Source organism: Felis catus, chromosome F1 (genome assembly GCF_018350175.1).
Source record: "Felis catus isolate Fca126 chromosome F1, F.catus_Fca126_mat1.0, whole genome shotgun sequence".
Lineage (NCBI taxonomy): Eukaryota > Metazoa > Chordata > Mammalia > Carnivora > Felidae > Felis > Felis catus.
The window spans coordinates 22,346,789-22,367,807 of NC_058384.1; the positions used below are offsets into that span (position 1 = coordinate 22,346,789).

Consider the following 21,019-nt stretch of genomic DNA (forward strand, 5'->3'; position numbering starts at 1 on the left):
CACTGCCAAGTTAGTGAGACCATAATATGATTCCAGCTGAGAGATATTAACACAATACAACTTTTATGAGTTATTTCTAGCTCTGCAAACCTTAACCGCCTAAATCTCATGATCTTTCTTTTGTTTCCTGGTCCTCTCACTTAATCCAGTGAGAAACAAAAGATCTGACGGTAAGTTATACTTAAATGGAGATGTTTCTTGTACCTATTAAATTTTTATAGCAGCTATCTGTTCTTGGCAGATAACTTCAAAACAATGACCTTCACAAACATATTGCTTTCAGAAAATCTGTACTTAGTCTCAGGAGAACTAATCTTAATGAAACAGAAGTGTGCAGCAGACCAAGGACCAAGCAAGTCATATGCCATTCATCTGATTCTCATTCATCTATTGCACAATACACATGTTCAGACTGTAAAACTGAATGACTCTTTTGGCAACGCCACGAGGTCAAATACTTTTAATGTGTTCACTCAGGGATCTCCAGCTGCTTGTCAAGCAAAGCAAGACTAAATAAAACCAAAACACCACTCCTGTAAATCTAGAATAAGCCAGAGCATATCACTCTTTGTGATAGCAGTACATCACTACTATCTTGCCTTTTTCATTTCAGGAGCCCCGGTGTAGCTATTATATTTAAAAAGAGTTCCTACTTTTTCAGCAATTGAGAATTAAAAAAAAAAAGAAGCCAAAAATATGAGGATGATTTCAAGACGACGAAAATGTGTTCAGGTTTTTGGTAGCCAAATTGTAATAAAGCCTTTGTCATTCGTATGCATTTCCTAAGATCAATAGAGACTAGGACTCCTGTGCAGAGGAAAGTAATATAGTAAGGAAATAGGAAAATTTCCCAGGACAGGGACACCCAAACCTTTTACTTGACTGTCTATGTCAATACTGAACATGTATTGGATGCTTGTGTTAACTGATTTACATATATGAACTCATTTCAACTTTACAAAAGCCCTAAGAGGCAAATATTATTAATATCTTTATAGGTGAAGAAATAGAAGTGAACAAAGTAAATTTTATGGAATTGTAAATTTAGTGAGTATTATAGGCAATAAATATAATAATTATATCAATATAAATTCTTCATCAAGGTCCTATCATTTATAGACCAACACCTTAAAAAAACAGAGATACCTTAGGATATTTAGAACTAATTCAAAACTAGGAAAGGCTCTTATCTGAAAAAGTCTTCAAAGTGGGAATTGAAACTTTGAACAAATTTAGAGGCAAGAGGTCACTTACTGTTAAGAATAGTTCATCTTAACTTTTAACAATATAAATATTTTTTAAGTTGCTTATATTCAGACCCAAATCTGTCCCTAGAATCTTCCATAAACTGGCATTACTTTTAGCCTCTGGAACTAGACACAACCAACATAATTCTTTTCTGCACCATGGTTCTTCAAGTCTTTAAATTTAATTTTCACTATGTAACCATAACGTTACATACGGTTTATTTTTCCACCTTAAATACAATCAGAAATGTAAATTATTTTGCAATAATGTACTATCATGGTTACCTTTCTTTAAAAATATTATCAATAGGTCCTTCCAGTCTTCCTAGTAAGTTAAGTCCAGAATACAATTGGTCTCTTTCTTTTTTTTAATTAATGAAAATATCTTTTATTAATGTGGCAAAATACTGGATTTATTTTCTTGATGACCACATTACACTGTTAATGTATACTGAATCACAAACACAATTCAGAGCTCTTCTTGAAAAATTCTGAAGCCAAATTTCAGCCTAATTTTCATCATTTTAAAAAAATGTTTAAGTTTATTTTGAGAGAGAGAGACAGCACAAGGGGGGGGGAGGGGCAGAGAGAGAGAGAGAGAGAGAGAGAGAGAGGGAGGGAGGGAGGGAGGGAGGGAGAATCCCAAGGAGGCTCTGTGCTAGCAGCTCAGAGCCCGATTCAGGGCTCTAACTCACAAAACTGTGAAATCATGACCTGAGCTGAAACCAAGAGTTGGGAGTTCAACCGACTGACTCATCCAGATGCCCCCATCATCATGTTTTTAATGTAAGTGCAGAAGTTTGTTTAACTCCATTTTGTTAGGCTTAACTCTAAAGTTTCAGGGTGAGGTGTGTTTGAATTCAGATGCCTTCATTTCAGCATATTACGTATTCTTCTCAGTATCCAAGCCCTTTATTAACCACAGCTCGGCAAGATTGTTTTCTTGGTCTGTGTAAGACCTAAAGAGTGAAGCACAGACTCATTCCTAAAAGAGCTAAGCACAGACTCCTGTGGCATGGCCTTGAGACACCTCTCTGCATGCTTACCCTGGTTTATAAAGGACAAACTAATAGATTTTTTTACATAATCAGATGAGGGAGAAGCTGAATATCCCTTTTACATTAATGATAAAGTCCTAGCTCATAGGAAACTAACCCATCCTGAAAATATAAAACTCACTCAAATGAAATACTTGGTTATGGAGATTTGTTATAAAATATGATTCATTCTAGACTCTGGCTTCATTTTCAGTATTTCTCTTCATTCCTCACTTTTCAAATTGATTGGTACTTACTGTAGCATGAATGTTCTGACATCCCCATGATTTAAGTAATAAGAAAGTTCCGTGATTTCTTTTTTAAAAGGATCTAGAGATATTTACAGATTTTTCCCCCTTTTCATAGAGCTTCTGATGTCCTTCTAAATATTTTTTCTTAATATGACCAGCAATATAGTAAGCAATTAGATCAAAAAGAAAAAATAAAAGAGAAATTAAGGAGAAACTGTAGCCATATGAAGCCATCCAGATTATCAGGCTATGAAAATTTCTAATACCTGAGAGAATTCTCACAGAAAATTAAGGAGAAACTGTAGCCATATGAAGCCATCCAGATTATCAGGCTATGAAAATTTCTAATACCTGAGAGAATTCTCACAGAACTGCTAAGGCTGACAGGCCACCCATCTTTAAGCCAGGTAATCGAAGGCAGGGGAATTCCAGAAGCTTCACAAGTCAGGGACACTGAGTTCTTTTCCACGACACTGATATTTTCAGGTTTCCCATGGTTTCCTATGATGCTTGGAGGGGCTGTAAGATAAAACAAACAAGAAAAGGAAAATAAAGTAGCCAACATATATCAAAAACCAAATCCTCAACAGCCTATGGCTAATAATTAGACTTCCATTTTCTGGTGAACAGTAAGCAAAATAAGCAACCACAACAATGAGCTTATTAGTAGCAGCAGTATTTTTAGTGTGACATTGCTGGAGGTAAAAAATGTCACTTTTTCCCCACTCATAGCAGTAAATGACTTTCACGCCATTATTCTCTTGGTGGTGAATGATTTTCTGAGTCATTCATCTTGTCTGGTAAATCTCTAATATGGATTTATGACCTCCTTATGGGCAGAATTTTCTAACAAATAATTCTAATCCTAAAAATTAAAAGTAATCTAACAGAAAAAGATGCTTTATATTGAAACCTCTTTTCTTTTATATTCTGATTCTGTTAACTTTGGCTCATACACTGGCTGCAAACCACAGGTTATTAATACTGGATGTTGTGCATGTCCTAATTGGATTCAACTTATAAGACTGTGTCTATTAAATTTATCATTGTTTCTATAGATTTAAAAATTGCAATTCCTAAAGATTCCATCCAAAACCTGTTAAAACTAATAAATGAATTCATTAAAGTTGCAGGATACAGGGGCGCCTGGGTGGCGCAGTCGGTTAAGCGTCCGGCTTCAGCCAGGTCACGATCTCACGGTCCGGGAGTTCGAGCCCCGCGTCGGGCTCTGGGCTGATGGCTCAGAGCCTGGAGCCTGTTTCCGATTCTGTGTCTCCCTCTCTCTCTGCCCCTCCCCCGTTCATGCTCTGTCTCTCTCTGTCCCAAAAATAAATAAACGTTGAAAAAAAAAAGTTGCAGGATACAAAGTCAATACACAAAATCTATCACATTTCTATACATTAATAATTAAGTATCAGAGTGAAACAAAGAAACAATCCCACTTACAATTGTATCAGAAGGAATAAAATACATAGGAATAAATTAACCACGGAAGTGAAAGACCTGTATGTTGAAGACTATAAGACATTAATGAAAGAAATTGAAGAAGGCACAAATAAAAGGATTGAGGAATTAATATTATCAAAATGTCCATACTAACTAATCTACAGATTCAATGCAATCCCTATCAAAATTCCAATGGTATTTTCCACAGAAATAGAATCAACAATCCGAAAATTTATATGGAACCACAAAAAAACCCAAATAGCCAAAGCAATCTCGAGAAAGAACAAAGCTGGAGGCATCACGCTACTTAATTTCAAACTATTCTACAAAGCTATAGCAATTAAAACAGCATGGTATCGGCATAAAAACAGACACAAAAATCAATGGTACAGAATAGAGACCCCAGAAACAAACCCACTCATATATGGTCAATTAATTCATGACAAAGGAGCCAGGAATATCCAATGGGGAAAAGACAGTCTCTTCAATGAATGGTGCTAGGAAAATTGGATAGCCAAATGCAAACTAATGAAATTGGACAACTATCTGACACCATACATGAAAACTAACTCAAATGAATTAAAGACTTGAACGCAAGACATGAAAACATAAAACTCCTAGAAGGCAACATAGGCAGTAAGCCCCTTGACATAGGATATTAAGATGATTTTTTGAATGTGACACCGAAAACAAAAGCAACAAAAGCAGAAATGAACTATTGGGACTATATCAAAGTAAAAAGCTTCTGCACAGCAAAGGGAATAATCAACAGAATGAAAAGGCAACCTACCAAACAGGAAAAATTACTTGTAAATCATATATATGATAGGGTGTTAATATACAAAATATATAAAGAACTCATACAATTCAATAGCCCAAATGAGACGATCCAATTAAAAATGGGAAAAGTATATGAATAGACATTTTTCCAAAAAAAAGACACACAGGGGCGCCTAAGTGGCTCAGTCGGTTGAGCCTCTGACTTTGGCTCATGTCATGATCTCGTGGTTTATGGGTTTGAGCCCTGTGTTGGGCTCTGTGCTGACCATTCAGAACCTGGAGCCTGCTTCAGATTCTGTGTCTCCCTCTCTCTCTGCCCCTTCCCCCCTCACGCTCTGTCTCTCTCTCCTTCAAAAATAAATAAACATCAAAAAAAAAAAAGACATACAGATGGCCAATAGGTACATGAAAAGGTACTCAACATTATTAATCAATAGGGAATACAAATCAAAAGCACAGTGCAATATCACCTCACACCTGTTAGAAAGGCTATTATCAAAAAGACAAAAAATAACAAGGAGGGGGGATGAAGAGAAAAGAGAATGCTTGTGCACTGTTGGTGGGAATGTAAACTGGTGTAGCCATGATGAGAAATAGGTTTTCTGAAGTTCCTTAAAAAATTAAAAATAGAACCACCATGTGATTCAGCAATTTACTTCTAGGTATTTATATGAAGAAAATGAAAACACCATCTTGAAAAAATATATGCCCCCACATGTTCGTTGTAGCATTATTTACCATAGCCAAGCAATGGAAACAACCTGTGTCCATTGATGGATGAATAGATAAAGAAATTAAAGGATTTATATACAATGGATTATTGTTCAGCCATAAAAAAAGAACAAAACTACCTCAAGGGCATTATGCTAAGTGAAATAAGTCAGACAGAGAAAGACGAATTCTGTATGATCGCTCTTAGATGTGGAATCTAAAAACAAACAAATAAATACAACCAAGTTTATAGATACAGAGAATAGACTGATGGTTGTCAAAGGTGTGTGTGTGGTGTGTGTGTGGGGGGGTGGGGTGGGGTGGGGTGGCAAATTATTTTTGTTTAAATAAACTGAATTTAAAAAACAAAGAAAAGGGGCGCCTGGGTGGCGCAGTCGGTTAAGCGTCCCGACTTCAGCCAGGTCACGATCTCGCGGTCCGGGAGTTCGAGCCCCGCGTGGGGCTCTGGGCTGATGGCTCGGAGCCTGGAGCCTGTTTCCGATTCTGTGTCTCCCTCTCTCTCTGCCCCTCCCCCGTTCATGCTCTGTCTCTCTCTGTCCCAAAAATAAATAACAACATTAAAAAAAAAATTAAAAAAAAAAAAAACAAAGAAAAAATTAAAATTGCAATTCAAATTATATGCATACAAAAAACTGTCCCTGAGTACATGTATGTTTGGTGTATTCGTATTGACATTCATGACTCAATAATTAAAATATTAAAGCTGACTTTGGTAAAACTCATGAACAACTGATGCTGAGTCCGTAAGCTCTAAGGAACCTAGGCTTGTTCAAACCAAGACAGCAAATTTGGAAAATAGACTTAAGGAATATTACTTGGGATAGCACTGGACCAAAAGTACTTGAAGAAGATAATTAAACAATTTTATCTACTTCACTATGTGTTTTTCTAATAGAATATCCATATATGCCTGTTTCAGCAAGCTAAAAAATGGGAGGTCAGGTATAGAAGGATAAATGATGGGACTGATCCAGAAAAGAGGTACATATGTAGAAAATCATAGGCTATAAATAAAAGACTCAACACAGAAGGTTTAAATCTCCTATCCAGGATGCTATAGACTATAAGAGCCAGTGAATAGACTTATTGAGCTTCTTTATACTTACTATGTACACTTAAGTCGTATTTTCTGTCAGCCATTCCTGCTACATTCACAGCAACACACATATAACGGCCTGTATCAGATACATGAATGTTCTTCAGCTGAAGGATGCGACCTTCATCCAATATTTCCATTCCCCTTCCCTTGGTCAAGGGGCGGCCATCTTTCATCCAGGTCACTTTTGGTTGAGGAATACCCTGCACCTCACACTCTAAGGAAATACTCTTCCCTCGAGTCACAATAATTTCAGTAGGGTGGCTGCCACTATTAGATATTGTTGGTCGAACTAAAGAAAAAAGAAAAAAATAATAAAGTAGGAAATGTCTGCTTCCAGTCTTGCCTAGGAATTATTATCAGTCAAAGTTAAATTCATTTTTGATGTCGAATATTAACTACTAAAGAAGAGACCCAAGGCTAACAGACAGCATTGCTATATTGAGATGTTGAATTCTTCTCCAATGTTTCTAAATGGTTTCATGCTTAGAATAAACTATCAACACAGTAAAAAAATAATTCTGTGTTTGCTACTTTCCCTGCTTTTTGACAAGTTACACAAATATTTGAACCTGTCATTCATAGCCCTAATTTACAGAAGTCTTCCTAGGACTAACATTAAAATAGATACAGGAGCCTCGCTCACAATGAATTCCTTTCTTCCTTCTAACTTCCACTATGGGAGCTGGAAAAGCTGAGACTATTGCTAAAACTTGAGGTGGTCACATGAATCAATTCAGGTCTATAAAATCTAAATAAAGATCGGTTGGGTAGGCATAGGGGGTGAGGGGAATGGGTCTGGAATACTTTTGCTCTCCTGATGAAAGGAAAAAATACCACCCCTTACCTTTATTTTTGCCTTCAATGTGGACTTGATACCACAGTTGCAGCAATGATGTTGATACCACAAAGGAAGGGCCAGGAGAATCCTAGCCCTCCTGTCCTAATATGAGTTAAGGTTCTGACCAACCCCAGTGACTGCCAACCTCAGGCTTCTCATTATATGAGAAAATAAGTCTCTAATTGGTTAAGCCACTGATCGCCAGTTATTCTGTAGTTTTGCAGCTAAATTTACCTGATACTGATTCTAAGAAAAAAAATTAGACCATTACTAATAAATATGTGTGTGTGTGGGGGGGAGAAAAATGGGCCAGTGTTAGTAACCTTGTGTTCTAGTGCCACTTCTACCACAATCGAGCTGTGTGGCCTTGGCCAGTCATGGAAACCTCTATGGTTTCCACACATTTAAATGGAGGCATTAATTTTGCTTCCTATCATAGCTCATGTAAAGGTTAAATGAGATAATTTAAATATTTAAAACATTCAAATCATATATAAGTTAATCTTTAAAATAAGGTATTTTTACGTACTGCAAATATACCCTATGATACAATGCTATCTCTCCCCATTCCACACATCCACTATCCTGCCCACAACACAATACAACGACATCGATGCGTCTGCCATTGGCAAGCTGATGCAGAGTGGACAGCTGTATTGCTAAATAAATAACAGAAGTAAGCAATTGTTTTTTGTTTATGTCAGCACAATTTAAATTTGTGGGTCTCATGATAGGTATACTATAATCACACTGCCTTGAATGTATCTTAAAGATACAAAGAAAAAGTAAACATGAAAGACAGAAAGGTTAAAAGAAAATTGTGCCAAAGTCTGGTTAGTCAATAACTTACTGTAAACTTGCAGACTGTAGTCTTTCTTTGCAGTTCCAGCAACATTCGATGCCACACATGAATACAGCCCTGCATCAGATTTTTCAGCAATTGAGATCTGTAACTGTCTGCCTCCGGATAAAGTTCTGACTCGCCCTGCAGAATCAGCCAGCACTGGGGAGCCTGAAAAGAAAACAAAATGGCAGAATATGAAGCAAAAACATACAACATTTTGTGTATATACTCTGATAAGTATATTTATTTACGTCCTAGTTCAAGTACCTAAAAGGCAGATGACACTGCAAAACAATCCTATGCAAAAAGAAGGAGGAGGAGAAGGAAGGAGAGGGAAAACAGAAGAAGGAAAAGGAGAACGAGGAGAAGAAAAACAAGACAAGAAGGAGCATGAGGAAGAGAAAGAAGAGAAGATATTTATCAAGATGATTATCTTCTGCAAATTTTTCTTTCAATCAATATTGCATTTGAAAGAAAACAGAAAAATAAAGTAAAATATTAAAACAGTAAAAATGATTTTAATTTTTTTAATGTTTATTTATTTTTGAGAGAGAGACAGAGAGAGACAGAGCAAGAAAGGGAGGGGCAGACAGAGAGGGAGATACAGAATCTGAAGCAGGCTCCAGGCTCTGAGCTGTCAGCACAGAGCCCCATGTGGGGCTCGAACCCATGAACTATGAGCTCATGACCTGAGCTGAAGTTGGACGCTAATCCACTGAGCCACCCAGGTGCCCCACAAAAATGATTTTAAAAGTCAACTAAAAATATACATGATCTCTCTGATAGGTAATGGATACATATAAATATTTGTTGATGAGTAAGTTGAAAGTTTGTTCAACTGCAGAATTCAATCCTAACACTGCAAAATTGTCACAAATACAGCAAAGTTGCTTGTTATAGAAAATATTTTTTAAAGCTATTCTGAAGAAGAAAAAAAGACTTCTTTGAATGGTGGACTCTTGATCATTAGAACCACTCTATAATGCGTTTGATTAAAAAGCAATCAACTAATACAGAAAATTATTTTTTTTTCTAAAGATTTTCAGCTAGATACTAAAAGTATCACATGCTATACATTTAAAATACAGCAATCCTGCTATCTAGTATTTTAGTATGCAGACCCCAGGGAAATTGTTAATAAAGTGACATGTTTGTCACATAAAATATAAATTCATTTAAAATTTATATTTAATTTTATAAATGTTAAGGGTGAAAACTGACCTTTTTTCTTCCAAATGAGATTTGGGGGTGGAATACCACTTGATTCACACAGTAAACTAATGAGATGCCCTTCAATGACTGTAAGTTGAGCAAGTTCATCAGAACCATAAATATTTGGTGGTACTGAAAGAAGAAAAAGACAATTTTTACATTAACTTAACATAAAACTTCCGTAATACTTTACATTAAAAAAAAAAAAGGTTCTCACTCAAATGACACAAGGAAGTAATTAGCACTTGATGTTGACATATCAATACCACATTAAAAGTCAACTGTAAGATGTAGACTAAATACCTATTAGCAGACTTCCCATTTTCACTGATAGAAACTTAATTAACAAAATATCCAGAGCGGCTAAAAAGAAGCAAATGTATTACAGATAAATAGACTTCTTGCATCAAAATCTAAACCACCTACCAAATTTAAACTTAACTGTCATTTGTGCCAAGCCAGTTCTGATGTCTCAGATGCTGAAGAGAACTGGAAAATATCACACTTACAATGTTGTAGTAAAGAACAGACACAAGGGGTTGGATCTAAGAAATGGCTATGTTACCTGGTCTAGAATGCATAGCCTGCCTCCCCACTGTCCTCTAGTTTCTCTTTGGAACCTTTCAAGTGAACCCTGACTACCCATGGTTCTCTCAAGGAGGCTGAGTCCGCATTTGCTGGCTGAACTCTGCTCTCAAGATCCTTCTCTGGCTGCAGTATTATCAGGTGACAGATGCTTCCTTTCCAAGCTCCTGGGAGCTGAGGAGTGGGAGAATCCTCCTCACCCCTCAATCCAGCTTCCAGTCACCGTTCAACTTCAACCACCCCCACGTGAAAGCCTATTCCTTTGAGGCTCATGCCATCAATTTACTTCTCTTTCTCCCTCACCATCATCTGTGAACCCACCATTCTTTTTCTTTTCTTTTCTCTTCTCTTTCTTTTATTTTCTTTTCGAGGGAAGATGGAAGGGAGGAGGAGAGAGAATCTTAAGCAGGCTCCACGCTCAGCATGGAGCCCAATGTGGGCGGGGCTCAATCTCATGACCATGAAATCATGACTGAGCTGAAATCAGGAGGCAGATGCTTAACCGACTGAGCACCCAGGCACCCTTAAGCATTGTTTTTCTATTCATTGAAGAATTTGACACTTGTTTCTATCCTTCTTCACATGGAAATCTGCCATTACTCTGTATGAACTCAACATCTACATGTATATCCAGTCAAACCACCGTGATGCCACTTCCTTGATTTGCTCATCCCTTTCTCCCTCATGTTCCTCTTCTATGTTTCTCCTACTGCTCCGTCCTTGTAGCTCTTTCACTCAATTATTCCCAATTCTCATTTCATTGACTTAATTGAATCTCAAGTCTTTTCACCTCTCAGGAACCTCCCAATCCAGCTGCCTACTCTTATTTACTGACTTCTCTATCTAGCTTAGATTTCACAATCAATAATTTCAACTACTCCTTTGTCAATATTCTCAACTGCCTTGCACTATTGCCCTTCCTATTTGACAATTCTCTTTCTCTGGATGAATCGTATAGTTTACTCTGTCATCACCTATACCACAGATAGAAAGTTCTACAGAAGAAAATGACAATTACACAGATTACTATAAGTATACCCTCTCCAACCTAAATGCTACCCTTCTCTACTCCTGTGGCTTCCACTGACATAAATACTTGCAAATCTGTATCTGTAATGTAGACCCCCTCTGAGGTCTAGACTTTTGTATCGGACTACTAAACATCTCTATCTGGATGCCTCAGAGGCACTTTCAAACTCATCTTGCCCACAACTGAATTCAGCCACCTTCCTTCTCTGAGAAAAGGGCACTACTGTCCACATGGCCCAGAGGGCCAACCCACAGTGACATCCATCCTTTACTCTTCTTGTTTTCACACTTCTCCACGTGATAAATTAATTCTGTTAATTCAATTTCTTAAATACTAATAGAGTTTATATGTTTTATTCCCAAAATACAGATCTGAATACCCCAGTCCTTCTATAAATCCTTTTAAATGGTATCCTATCACTTTAAGAATCAAATACCTACTTTAAAAATTGGTTTTAGACATTCTTTTCAATCTTCCCTTTTTAACCTTTTCTACCCAAGACCTTCTCATTCTCCTCAGCTCCATACCAGGCTCCATAGTGAATGATGTTTGCCTCAGTGAACACAGACAGTATTCTCCAGGTCTTTGTAATGCTTCCGTCCTCTTCAGAGAGCTAATGCCTACTTATCCTTAAAATCTCAATTAGATGTCATGAGCCCTGATATGTCTTCCCACAAATACTCCTATGATCTCTTAGGAGGTTTAATTTTAAATGTCTATTTAAAGATATTTATGTAGCAGCAGACTACATGTTCTGTGTGACCAGTGGCTTTGTCTTTCTCATTAACTTCTCTATGACTATATGAGGCATGGTGCCTAGAACACAGAGGCACATGATAAATATATTTTTGAGTGAATTTATCCTTGATGTCTCAACTTTCTCCCCTCAATCATTTATTCTTATTTTTACTGCATTCTGCTTTCCCCTATTAAATTGCTTTCCTTTAAAGGGGCATTGTTCTCTTCTGTAAACTACACTTTGTAGTTCATGTCTAATTTCTCTGCAATATGTGACATTATTCATTCATGCACCTACCCATCCGTATGTCCAACTTGTTTGTTGTCCATGTTTTTCTTTTGGGAACACCATTGTCCTCAGTTTCCATGACACAAGTTTTCCCCTACCTCTTTGACTGTTCCTTCTCAGTTTCTCACTTTGTGTTTCTTTTTCTGTCTCTTTTTTTATATTGTATGTGTGAGAGTCTACAGTGTTCTTCTGTGCACATTCTTCTTATTCTCTATGGGATCTTGACTGCCACATATATACACATGTCTCCACCTTTACATTTTAACTCTTTTTTCTCTCTCTCCTAAATTATAGGCCTGTATTCCTGACTGCACAGAGGACAGCTTCACAGGGACACTCTATACACATCTTCAATATACCATTGCAAAAAATGAATTTCTCACCTCACTTTCTAACTGATCATCAGCTCTAATTTTTCTCTTTTTTTTCAACACTTGACAACACTTTCTTTACTTGACAACACTTAGTTCAGTGTCTTGTCCAGACTGGGAGTTACAAGAATATTTTTCCCATTTGAAAGAAATGAGAAAGAAAGGGAAGGAGCAATGGAGGAAGAAAAAGGACGGAAGGAGGTAGGGATAGATGTTAATGATATATAACTAATATGTAGTAAATAAATTTACTACTTAGTAAATTTTACTCTTTAAAGGTAAATTAATCATTTCACAGGGTGAATAATAGCACTTCTCATAACCTTCCTCAATGATAATGATTTATAATTAATTATTTTCCACATATAAATTCAGGCTTTTGAAGTTTTAAAAGATATGTGCTCTCCATTGGAATCAAATTACTTCCTCTACCTATTTGAATTTTAAAAATGTGGTTTTGAATAAACTTTTATAAATCAAAGATAAGTTTCAGCTCATGATCTCAACAGCTAAAAAGTTTAAACAAATACAGTCAAAGAAATGTGGCATGATACGTTATAAGTGAATTTAAACAATAAAATAAAGGTGAATATACTGGAAATTGGAGCACTTTTTAACAATTAGCAGATACTCATAGCCAAGTACAGTTGTGATAATTCCCAGGAATCATCTTAGTTGGTAACAAATGGTAGGATTTCAAGTGAGGACAGCTTTTCTCACTGGTCAGCAGAGTAATCCCACTACCAAGCAAACACAGGTGTTCTCTCTGTCACACACAAAATCCATGTGCATGATTTGGCCTTCTGATCTCTTTCAATTGATCCGGCCATCGTCAGTTCATGGAGAAAGCTTGATCGTTAGAAGATCCTGGTTGCAAGAACTAAAGGTATAAGCTCAGGCAGGAGAGGAGAAGTGTGCCATGTCGAAGTTCTAACAACCAATATGCTTAGGTTCAGGAAGTCTACCTATGATTGATTTTGAAGGAATTACATATAATCACACTTACCCCAAATGTTTACATTATAGTTTTTCTCAGTTTTTCCAGCAACATTTGTTGCCTCACAGGTGTAACGACCAGTGTCTTGAACTTGAGCATCTTCAATCTAAAAACAAAACCATATTTTGAAACCTCAGTTTGTATTTCATAAGTAATTGGAATTTTTCTATTAATGTTATTTGTGACTTATTTTTCATGTGTATTCTAAATATTTTCAAACACATGAAAAGGAGAGGGAATAGTAATATGTATGGCTACATGCCCATCACCTACTTTCAACACTTGAATCAAGATTCAATAATTTTTATCTACATGTATCATACTTTATTTTAATGTAATTAATATTAGTGGCTGAAGGTCTAGAAAGGCCTTTTACATATACTAAATAAAGTTCACATAAAATAGCAACAAAAGTCACAATTAATTTCTGAGTAAGTTATTTAAGGCCTTTAAAATAGATAATCTGTATATTTCTAGGATATCATTCAGTAAAATAACACCTTTATTTTGACTTATTACATGTCTTCTCCCCATACTGGTTCTGTAAGCTTCTTTAAGCCAAGCATTACATGCAGTTAGTCTCAATCTCCTGGCAGCTAGTTTGGTGCCTGATAGATAACTGAGTATCAGTAAACATTTTCCATATATTTATCTGCAACATGCATCAACACTCTTCATCATTTATTCATTGACCATTTAGCAGTTATTAGGAACCTTGTACCAGATATTACAGATAGAAGATACCAAGAAGTATAGTGTAACATATAGTTTGTGACTTTACAATCTAGTTAAGAATATAAAGTACATGAATATTTTTTAAAAAGTGTTCAATAATAAACAAGGAATACGTAACACAAGATAACATAAGAGGTACAACCAACAGTATGTGATTGATTGCTACATAAGTTTGCAATCAATTGCTTAAACATTCAAAAGAGAGAATCATTAGAGTTGGACTGATCTTTGAAGGTATTTAGTGTACTAGGGGTGCACAGTAAGCACTGGATAACACTTATTAATGGATTGATGTGAACAAAGAGAGCTGGAGTTTATCAAAGCACAGATGGAGAACCCAAGAATATTAGACCTGAAAGAGTCCTTAAAATCTAACCTCCTTATTGTACTAAGAAAAGCGAGGACCACTTCGGAGATTTAAACTGCCTTGGTGCGCCCGGGTGGCTCAGTTGGTTGAGCGGCTGCCTTCGGCTCAGGTCTTGATCTCATGGTTCGTGAATTCAAGTCCCACATTGGGCTCTCTGCTGTCAGTTCAGAGCCTGCTTCAGATCCTCTGCCCCCCACTCTCTCTGCCCCTGCCCCACTCCACTCTCTCTGTCTTAAAAATAAACTTAAAAAAATGTTTGAAAAGAAATTTAAAGATTAAAAAAATAAATTGCCCAAAGTCACATAATTGTTGATAAACATATGCAAACCTGGGGTTCCAGGTCCTTAAAATCATCTCATAAAAATTCATAGAGAGGAGGGATGAAGATTTACTGATTGCCAAATGGTGCTGGGAAAACTGGACAGGAGAATGAAACTGGACCACTTTCTTACACCATACAGAAAAATAAATTAAAATGGATTAAAGACATAAATGTGAGACCTGAAACCATAAAAATACTAGAAGAGAGCACAGGCAGTAATTTCTCTGACATTGGCCATTGCAACATTTTTCTAGATATGTCTCCTGAGTTAAGGGGTAAAAGCAAAAATAACCTATTGGGACTACATAAAAGTAAAAAGCTCTGCACAGCAAAGGAAACAATAAACAAAACTAAAAGGCAACCTACAGAATGGGAGATCATATTTGGAAATGACATATCTGATAAAGGTTTAGTATCCAAAATATATAAAGAACTTATCAACTTAACACCCCAAAACAAATAATTCAATTCAAAATAAAAATGAAAAATGAAAAATGAACAGATATTTCCCCAAACAAGACACACAAATGGCCGATAGACACATGAAGAGATGTTCAACATCATTCATCATCAAGGAAATGCAAACCCAAACTACAATGAGATATTATCTCACACCTGTCAGAATGGCTAAAATCTAAAACACAAAAACCAACGAGTGTTGGCAAGGATGTGGAGAAAAAGGAATGCTCTTGCACTTTTGGTGAGAATGCAAACTGGGCAGCCACTGTAGAAAACAGTATGGACTTTCCTCAAAAAGTTAAAAATAGGTAGGTACACTACTGGGTACCCACCCAAAAAATACAAAAACACTAATTCAAAGGGATACCGGCACCCCTGTGTTTACAGCAGCATTATTTATAATGGTCAAATTAGGGAAGCAGCCCATGTCCATTGATAGATGAATGGATAAAGAAGATGTGCTCTACGTATCCAACAGAATATTATTCAGCCATAAACAAAAATGGAATCTTGCCATTTTCAACAACATGCATGAAGCTAGAGAGTATAACACTAAACAAGATAAGCCAGTCAGAGAAAGACAAATACCATATGATTTCACTCCATGTGGAGTTTAAGAAATAAATGAACAAAGGAAAAAAAAAAGAGAGAAACAAACCAAGACATAGATTCTTAACTGTACAGAATACACGGATGGTCACCAGAGGAGAGGTGGGTGGAGGGATGGGTGCAATAGGTGATAGGGATTGAGGGGTGCGTTTGTCGGGATGAACATTAGGTGATGTATGGAATTGTTGAATCACTATATTGTACACTAAAACTAACATAACACTGCATGTTAACTATACTGGAATTAAAATAAAAACTTAATAAAAAAGATTTATTCACTGCCCAGTGTGTTCCAGGCAAATTAAAGCAGTAAGAATCTATTACTCTACCTGGTTAAAGATGTGCATGAATTGTTTTGGGTAATGCACAGGTGAGATAGTTTTAACTGATCAATTCAGTTTTTTAAGTTCTGTAGCAGTTTTCATTTCCATGAAGTTGTCTCCCAACACCCCTCAACGGGACCTGCACCCTTCAGGGTACCTCGGTCAGCCTCCGTGGTAGGGATTCAGTAGATGCCAGGATTTCTTCACCATCTCCTTTCTTCTGGCTTCCCAGCCCTATTAATATCTGTGCTCTGGAGAAATCAACTTATATACTCTGAAATTTGCTAAGACATTTCTAATCACACATAGCTCTCCCCTACCAGTGCTAGGACTTGTGTTTCTACAATTGTCTTCTTCTCTCTCATTTGGCCAGAGTTGGGGTTTGAGAATTCTACCAGTTGCTTTCTAGAGCTTTTGGTCTACCGCTGACGATGGCCATTGTTTTTTTGCCTTCCCCCCACTCCCCGCTATATAGCTCAATGGACTATCCTACTTTCCTCTATCAGTTATTCTCACTTCTCTTTCACCCAGCTCCATTATTACAGATCATAACTCCTAACGTCTCTACTGGGTTGCCTCTCAGACACAACTTCACACTCCTTCCCATTCTTTCCCATGCTTCTGCTCTCCTTGTGTATGCTTCTCAGCTTCCTATGTGCTGACACCATCGTCCATTTCTCAACTCCCTTTGTTTGCCAGTGATAACCTTCCTTTACCAAGAGGCTATGTGGTGTGGTGGTTAGTAGAATGAGTTTTGAAGCTATACACCCTGTATTCAAATTCCATTTCTGACACTTAGTAATGGTAGCAGATTACTTAGCCATTCTTTCAATTTCTCAATAAGGTTATTATGAAGACTTTATAAACAAACATTCCAATGGCTTATTGACTTTCTGAATCCTAATTCCTTAAACTAGTTTTCATGTTAGCTCTTACTTCACTCAAATCAACACTGTCAACATTATTTCCACATATTCACTTTGTTAAGTTCTGTTTCAGCCACACTAGCTTATTTGCTTTCCTTAGTCAGGCCTTTTGTCCCATCTACCTATAAAAAGTCAAAAAGCTTTCCAAGACATTCAGGCAACCACAGCCTCACCTTTTGCTATCATCCTAAAATGTATTGTCTGTGCCATCCAAATAGTGATTAACTCAGACTTATCTTACTGCATTTTCAACTGAACGGTTAATTTTCATATTTTATGCAAAATTGGAAGACACTGAGGGTAGGAAATGTGCCTACCTTTTCAGGTCCTATGCAGAATACCTAGAATGAATGTTTATTTGCTGACTGGTTGAGTGGCTAAAAATGAAGCGCTCATTAGAATATCTCTGCAGTATTTCCCTAGAAACATTTTTGGATGGCTTCTGGCTACAAATATGGGTAGACAAATATCTAAATCCTACTAAGCATAAAATTTAAAAGTATTACAAAACCCCATTAAAAGAAAGGGTAGCTAGAATTTTATAAGATGAAAATAGTAGAACACTTATAGATAGGCAATTTTTAAAAAAATTTTTAATGTTTATTTATTTTTGAGAGGGAGAAAGACACAAGAATGAGAGCAGGGGAGGGGCAGAGAGATAGGGAGACACAGAATCTCAAGCAGGCTCCAGACTCTGAGTGTCAGTACAGAGCTCAACGCGGGGCTTGAATTCATGAATTGTGAGGTCATGACCTGAGTCAAAGTCGGACGCTTAACTGACTGAGCCACCCAGGTGCCCCTAGACAGGCAACTTTAATACCAAAGCCATGAGGTTAGGAATATTATAAGAAGATGCCATATGAACCCATAGCCTTACCTGTAACACACTTCCATTTTCAGAGATACTGAGGCCTGGTTTCTTCAGCAAGGGGCGGCCATCCTTTAACCAAGTCAAAGTAGGTGGGGGGATAGCATCACTTTGACATAGCAGCTCCACGGCTTGACTAATGAGGACAGAGATGTTCTGTTCTTCTCCCATAATATTTGGTGGAACTAAGTGAAAGATGGGGTTTCCCTCAGGATAAAACAGGCCAGTACACTGCTTATCTTTATTAATCATCAGGACATACACAGAATAGCTTTATTTGTTCTTTTAAGATGTAGGATCACTATAATTCCAGCATACCCTCTGCTTCATTTGGTTCAGAGTCAAGTATTAATAAATCACTGATTACCATGTTCCTATTGAACAGAAATACTTTTTGCTAACCTTTCACTTTAAGAAGTTTTAGAACTGGAAGTTCTCCCCAACTGCCTATTTCAGAAACTTTTTGAACTAGATGTTCCTGCTTAAGATTTCCAAAGTGGTAAGTCACTCGTGAAACGTTTTGGAAATAGCAATAATTAAAAGCATATATATACTTTCGATATTTATTTATATCTTTTTTTGCAAAGGAAAATAAACTTTATAGACACAGAGGCAAAATTAAAAGATAGAGTTGAAAGAGATCATCCAGTCCCACCTCACGGTATATAAAACGTGAGGTGAGTGACAATGACTGATTTGAAATAATGTGACTTAGAGTTTAAATAAAAATTTGGAGAACAAACAAAGAAATTATGTAACTAATTTGTGGTAAAGCTAGGAGTCTTCTGACTTGCAGTTTAGAGCTCTTTTTGGTTTTCCACGATGCCTTGTCAGCTCTCTATAAAATACAGACCATGTGGGATAAATGACACAATAAAGAACAAAACGAAAGCAGTGACCAGCTGTACAACATACAATTACATAAAAGGAGGAAATGAGTTGAAATTTTAATGAGATTAAAATTAGGATCCCCTGGCTATTGAGCTTGTCCGACGCTGCAGTGTGCTCTTGGAGAAGTCTAAGGAACCTCCTTCCCTTGGGTGTATTAAAAAATAGAGTAAACAATCATTTGTCTCAGATGGTTTAGGTACAGCCCTGCCAAGAAGGACAGGGTGGGCTCCAAAACCTCGTGAGGGCTCTTTCAGGCCTGTATTTATAATACTTCAAAAAAACACAAACTAATGATGAAATCAGGCCCGTTATAAAGGGGTCACTCTGAAAAAACACACAGAGGAATTTCCTTGGCCATTTCTCACTAAATACCCTAACTATTCAGGACTGGAGGAAACGTACCATATTTGTAGTATTTTTTTTTTTTTTCACAAGATAGGTTAAGCTGCACTGAAATGAATCCTGAGGGATTTAACAAATGCTTTGATTGAAGAAGTAAGTTTTTTGTGGTAAGGATCGTTAGAGTCCATGTGCCATCATCTTGGGCTGGATACTGTGGCATGTGGCAAAACGACAACAAATGTGATAGATTTTGACTAGTAACACTGCGATTCTGCAACCAGGAGGTTTCTTTGCTACCATGTCTCCTACAGAGGGAAAGGCATATAAACTAAAGGCCACTTTTCATACTATTTCTGGATGCAGGACCTGTGCTAAACCCAAAGGTACTGATGCCATGATGCAAAGAAATGCCACATGCAATAGTTGGAATAGAGTAACAGAGCATTTGTGCAGAGATTCTCGATGCACCTTTGCTAAATTCAAGCACACACAGACATCTGGCTCTCGATAAGCTTATTCTATGGGGAATGGAAAACAGTGGGATTGTTTTTAATATGTGACACATTAGATAAAAGATATACAACCAGTCTGAGATTAAAACTGCTATCATATTAGCAAAAGCAGCACAGTTGGCCATTTTCTAAGGTATTATGAAAACAGATGCGCTCATCAGTCTTAGCACAAACAGCCCTTTAAAAAATAGCCAATTTAACAGCTTGGAAATCATTTCAGGTAAAGGCTGGTCTCGGTGCATAAAAAAGTACCATGACCATATAAAAATACGTTTATCTTAGAGTATTTATAGAATTTACAAAAGAACGTGAACTCTTTATGACTGCTGGTGGAAGTCAAAGTCAGAAATAATTCACAAAAGCAGATGGTAATTTATTCCCAAATATTTTCTTCCAATTATTTTTCTTTATAGCTAAATGAGTTGGATCAAGTTCAAAAAGAAACCAGATTTTTTTTTAGTTGAGAGGAAAAATGCAAAAACAACAGCGTATTTGTTTCCTAAGGAACATAAATTAAAGCAAATCTAATTACAGCCGAGGGTATCTATTACTGAAACTCATCTATATTTTCTGTCTTTTCATTCCCAACTTTTTGTTTAGTCTGAGAAGAGAACAAGCTTCTGCCCTTCAGACCTCAGCTTCCTTAGATGTTATCCCTATTTAGCTTGGTGGTTGTGCTGCTTAGGAAGGGGTGTATTATGTCTGTTTCTCATCCTATGCATCAAACTTGTTACATTTAATTATCAAAATCAGCACTGCTATAGGGTTATACTTGTTCAGGTGCTGGAGCACAAGTGATGTCTATCAAAGTTCTCTGAGCTTAGGTTTAAAGAAAAGGTACTACAGGAATCGTAATCATTTAAAAACCCAATTCTTTTGTTTTAGCGCCATTCTGGTTTCCTACTAGAGAAAAATTTTTTAATGAACTACTCTTGTAGTTACAAGAGTGGGGAAAGCTCTTTTACCCACTGTCTACTCTTCTTATCACCCCCACAATCTACAATGTAAATCTGAAGGGGTTTACTGCTGGGGATAGACCTTCATTAGGCTCCAATGAGGCATGAGATTGTCAACGTTACTACTATATATACTACTATAGGAATACGACATATAGAGATAATGCTAAGAATGGAGCACAGATTGGAAACTAATTTCAGTTTTATTCTTTC

General features: G+C 36.9%; 1 protein-coding gene across 7 annotated transcripts in view; it reads right to left on the minus strand.

Moving 5' to 3' along the window:
* Positions 1-21,019, minus strand: part of HMCN1 (hemicentin 1) — a 469,326-nt gene that overhangs the window by 134,671 nt on the left and 313,636 nt on the right. For all 7 annotated transcript variants that reach the window (XM_023247312.2, XM_003999241.5, XM_019821722.3 and 4 more), the window contains 6 exons: positions 18,115-18,290; positions 13,506-13,602; positions 9,496-9,618; positions 8,281-8,442; positions 6,600-6,881; positions 2,887-3,054 (listed from right to left, as the gene is read on the minus strand). In XM_023247312.2, coding sequence (XP_023103080.2) covers positions 2,887-3,054; positions 6,600-6,881; positions 8,281-8,442; positions 9,496-9,618; positions 13,506-13,602; positions 18,115-18,290 — 1,008 coding nt within the window. The remainder of the gene's footprint in view (positions 1-2,886; positions 3,055-6,599; positions 6,882-8,280; positions 8,443-9,495; positions 9,619-13,505; positions 13,603-18,114; positions 18,291-21,019) is intronic.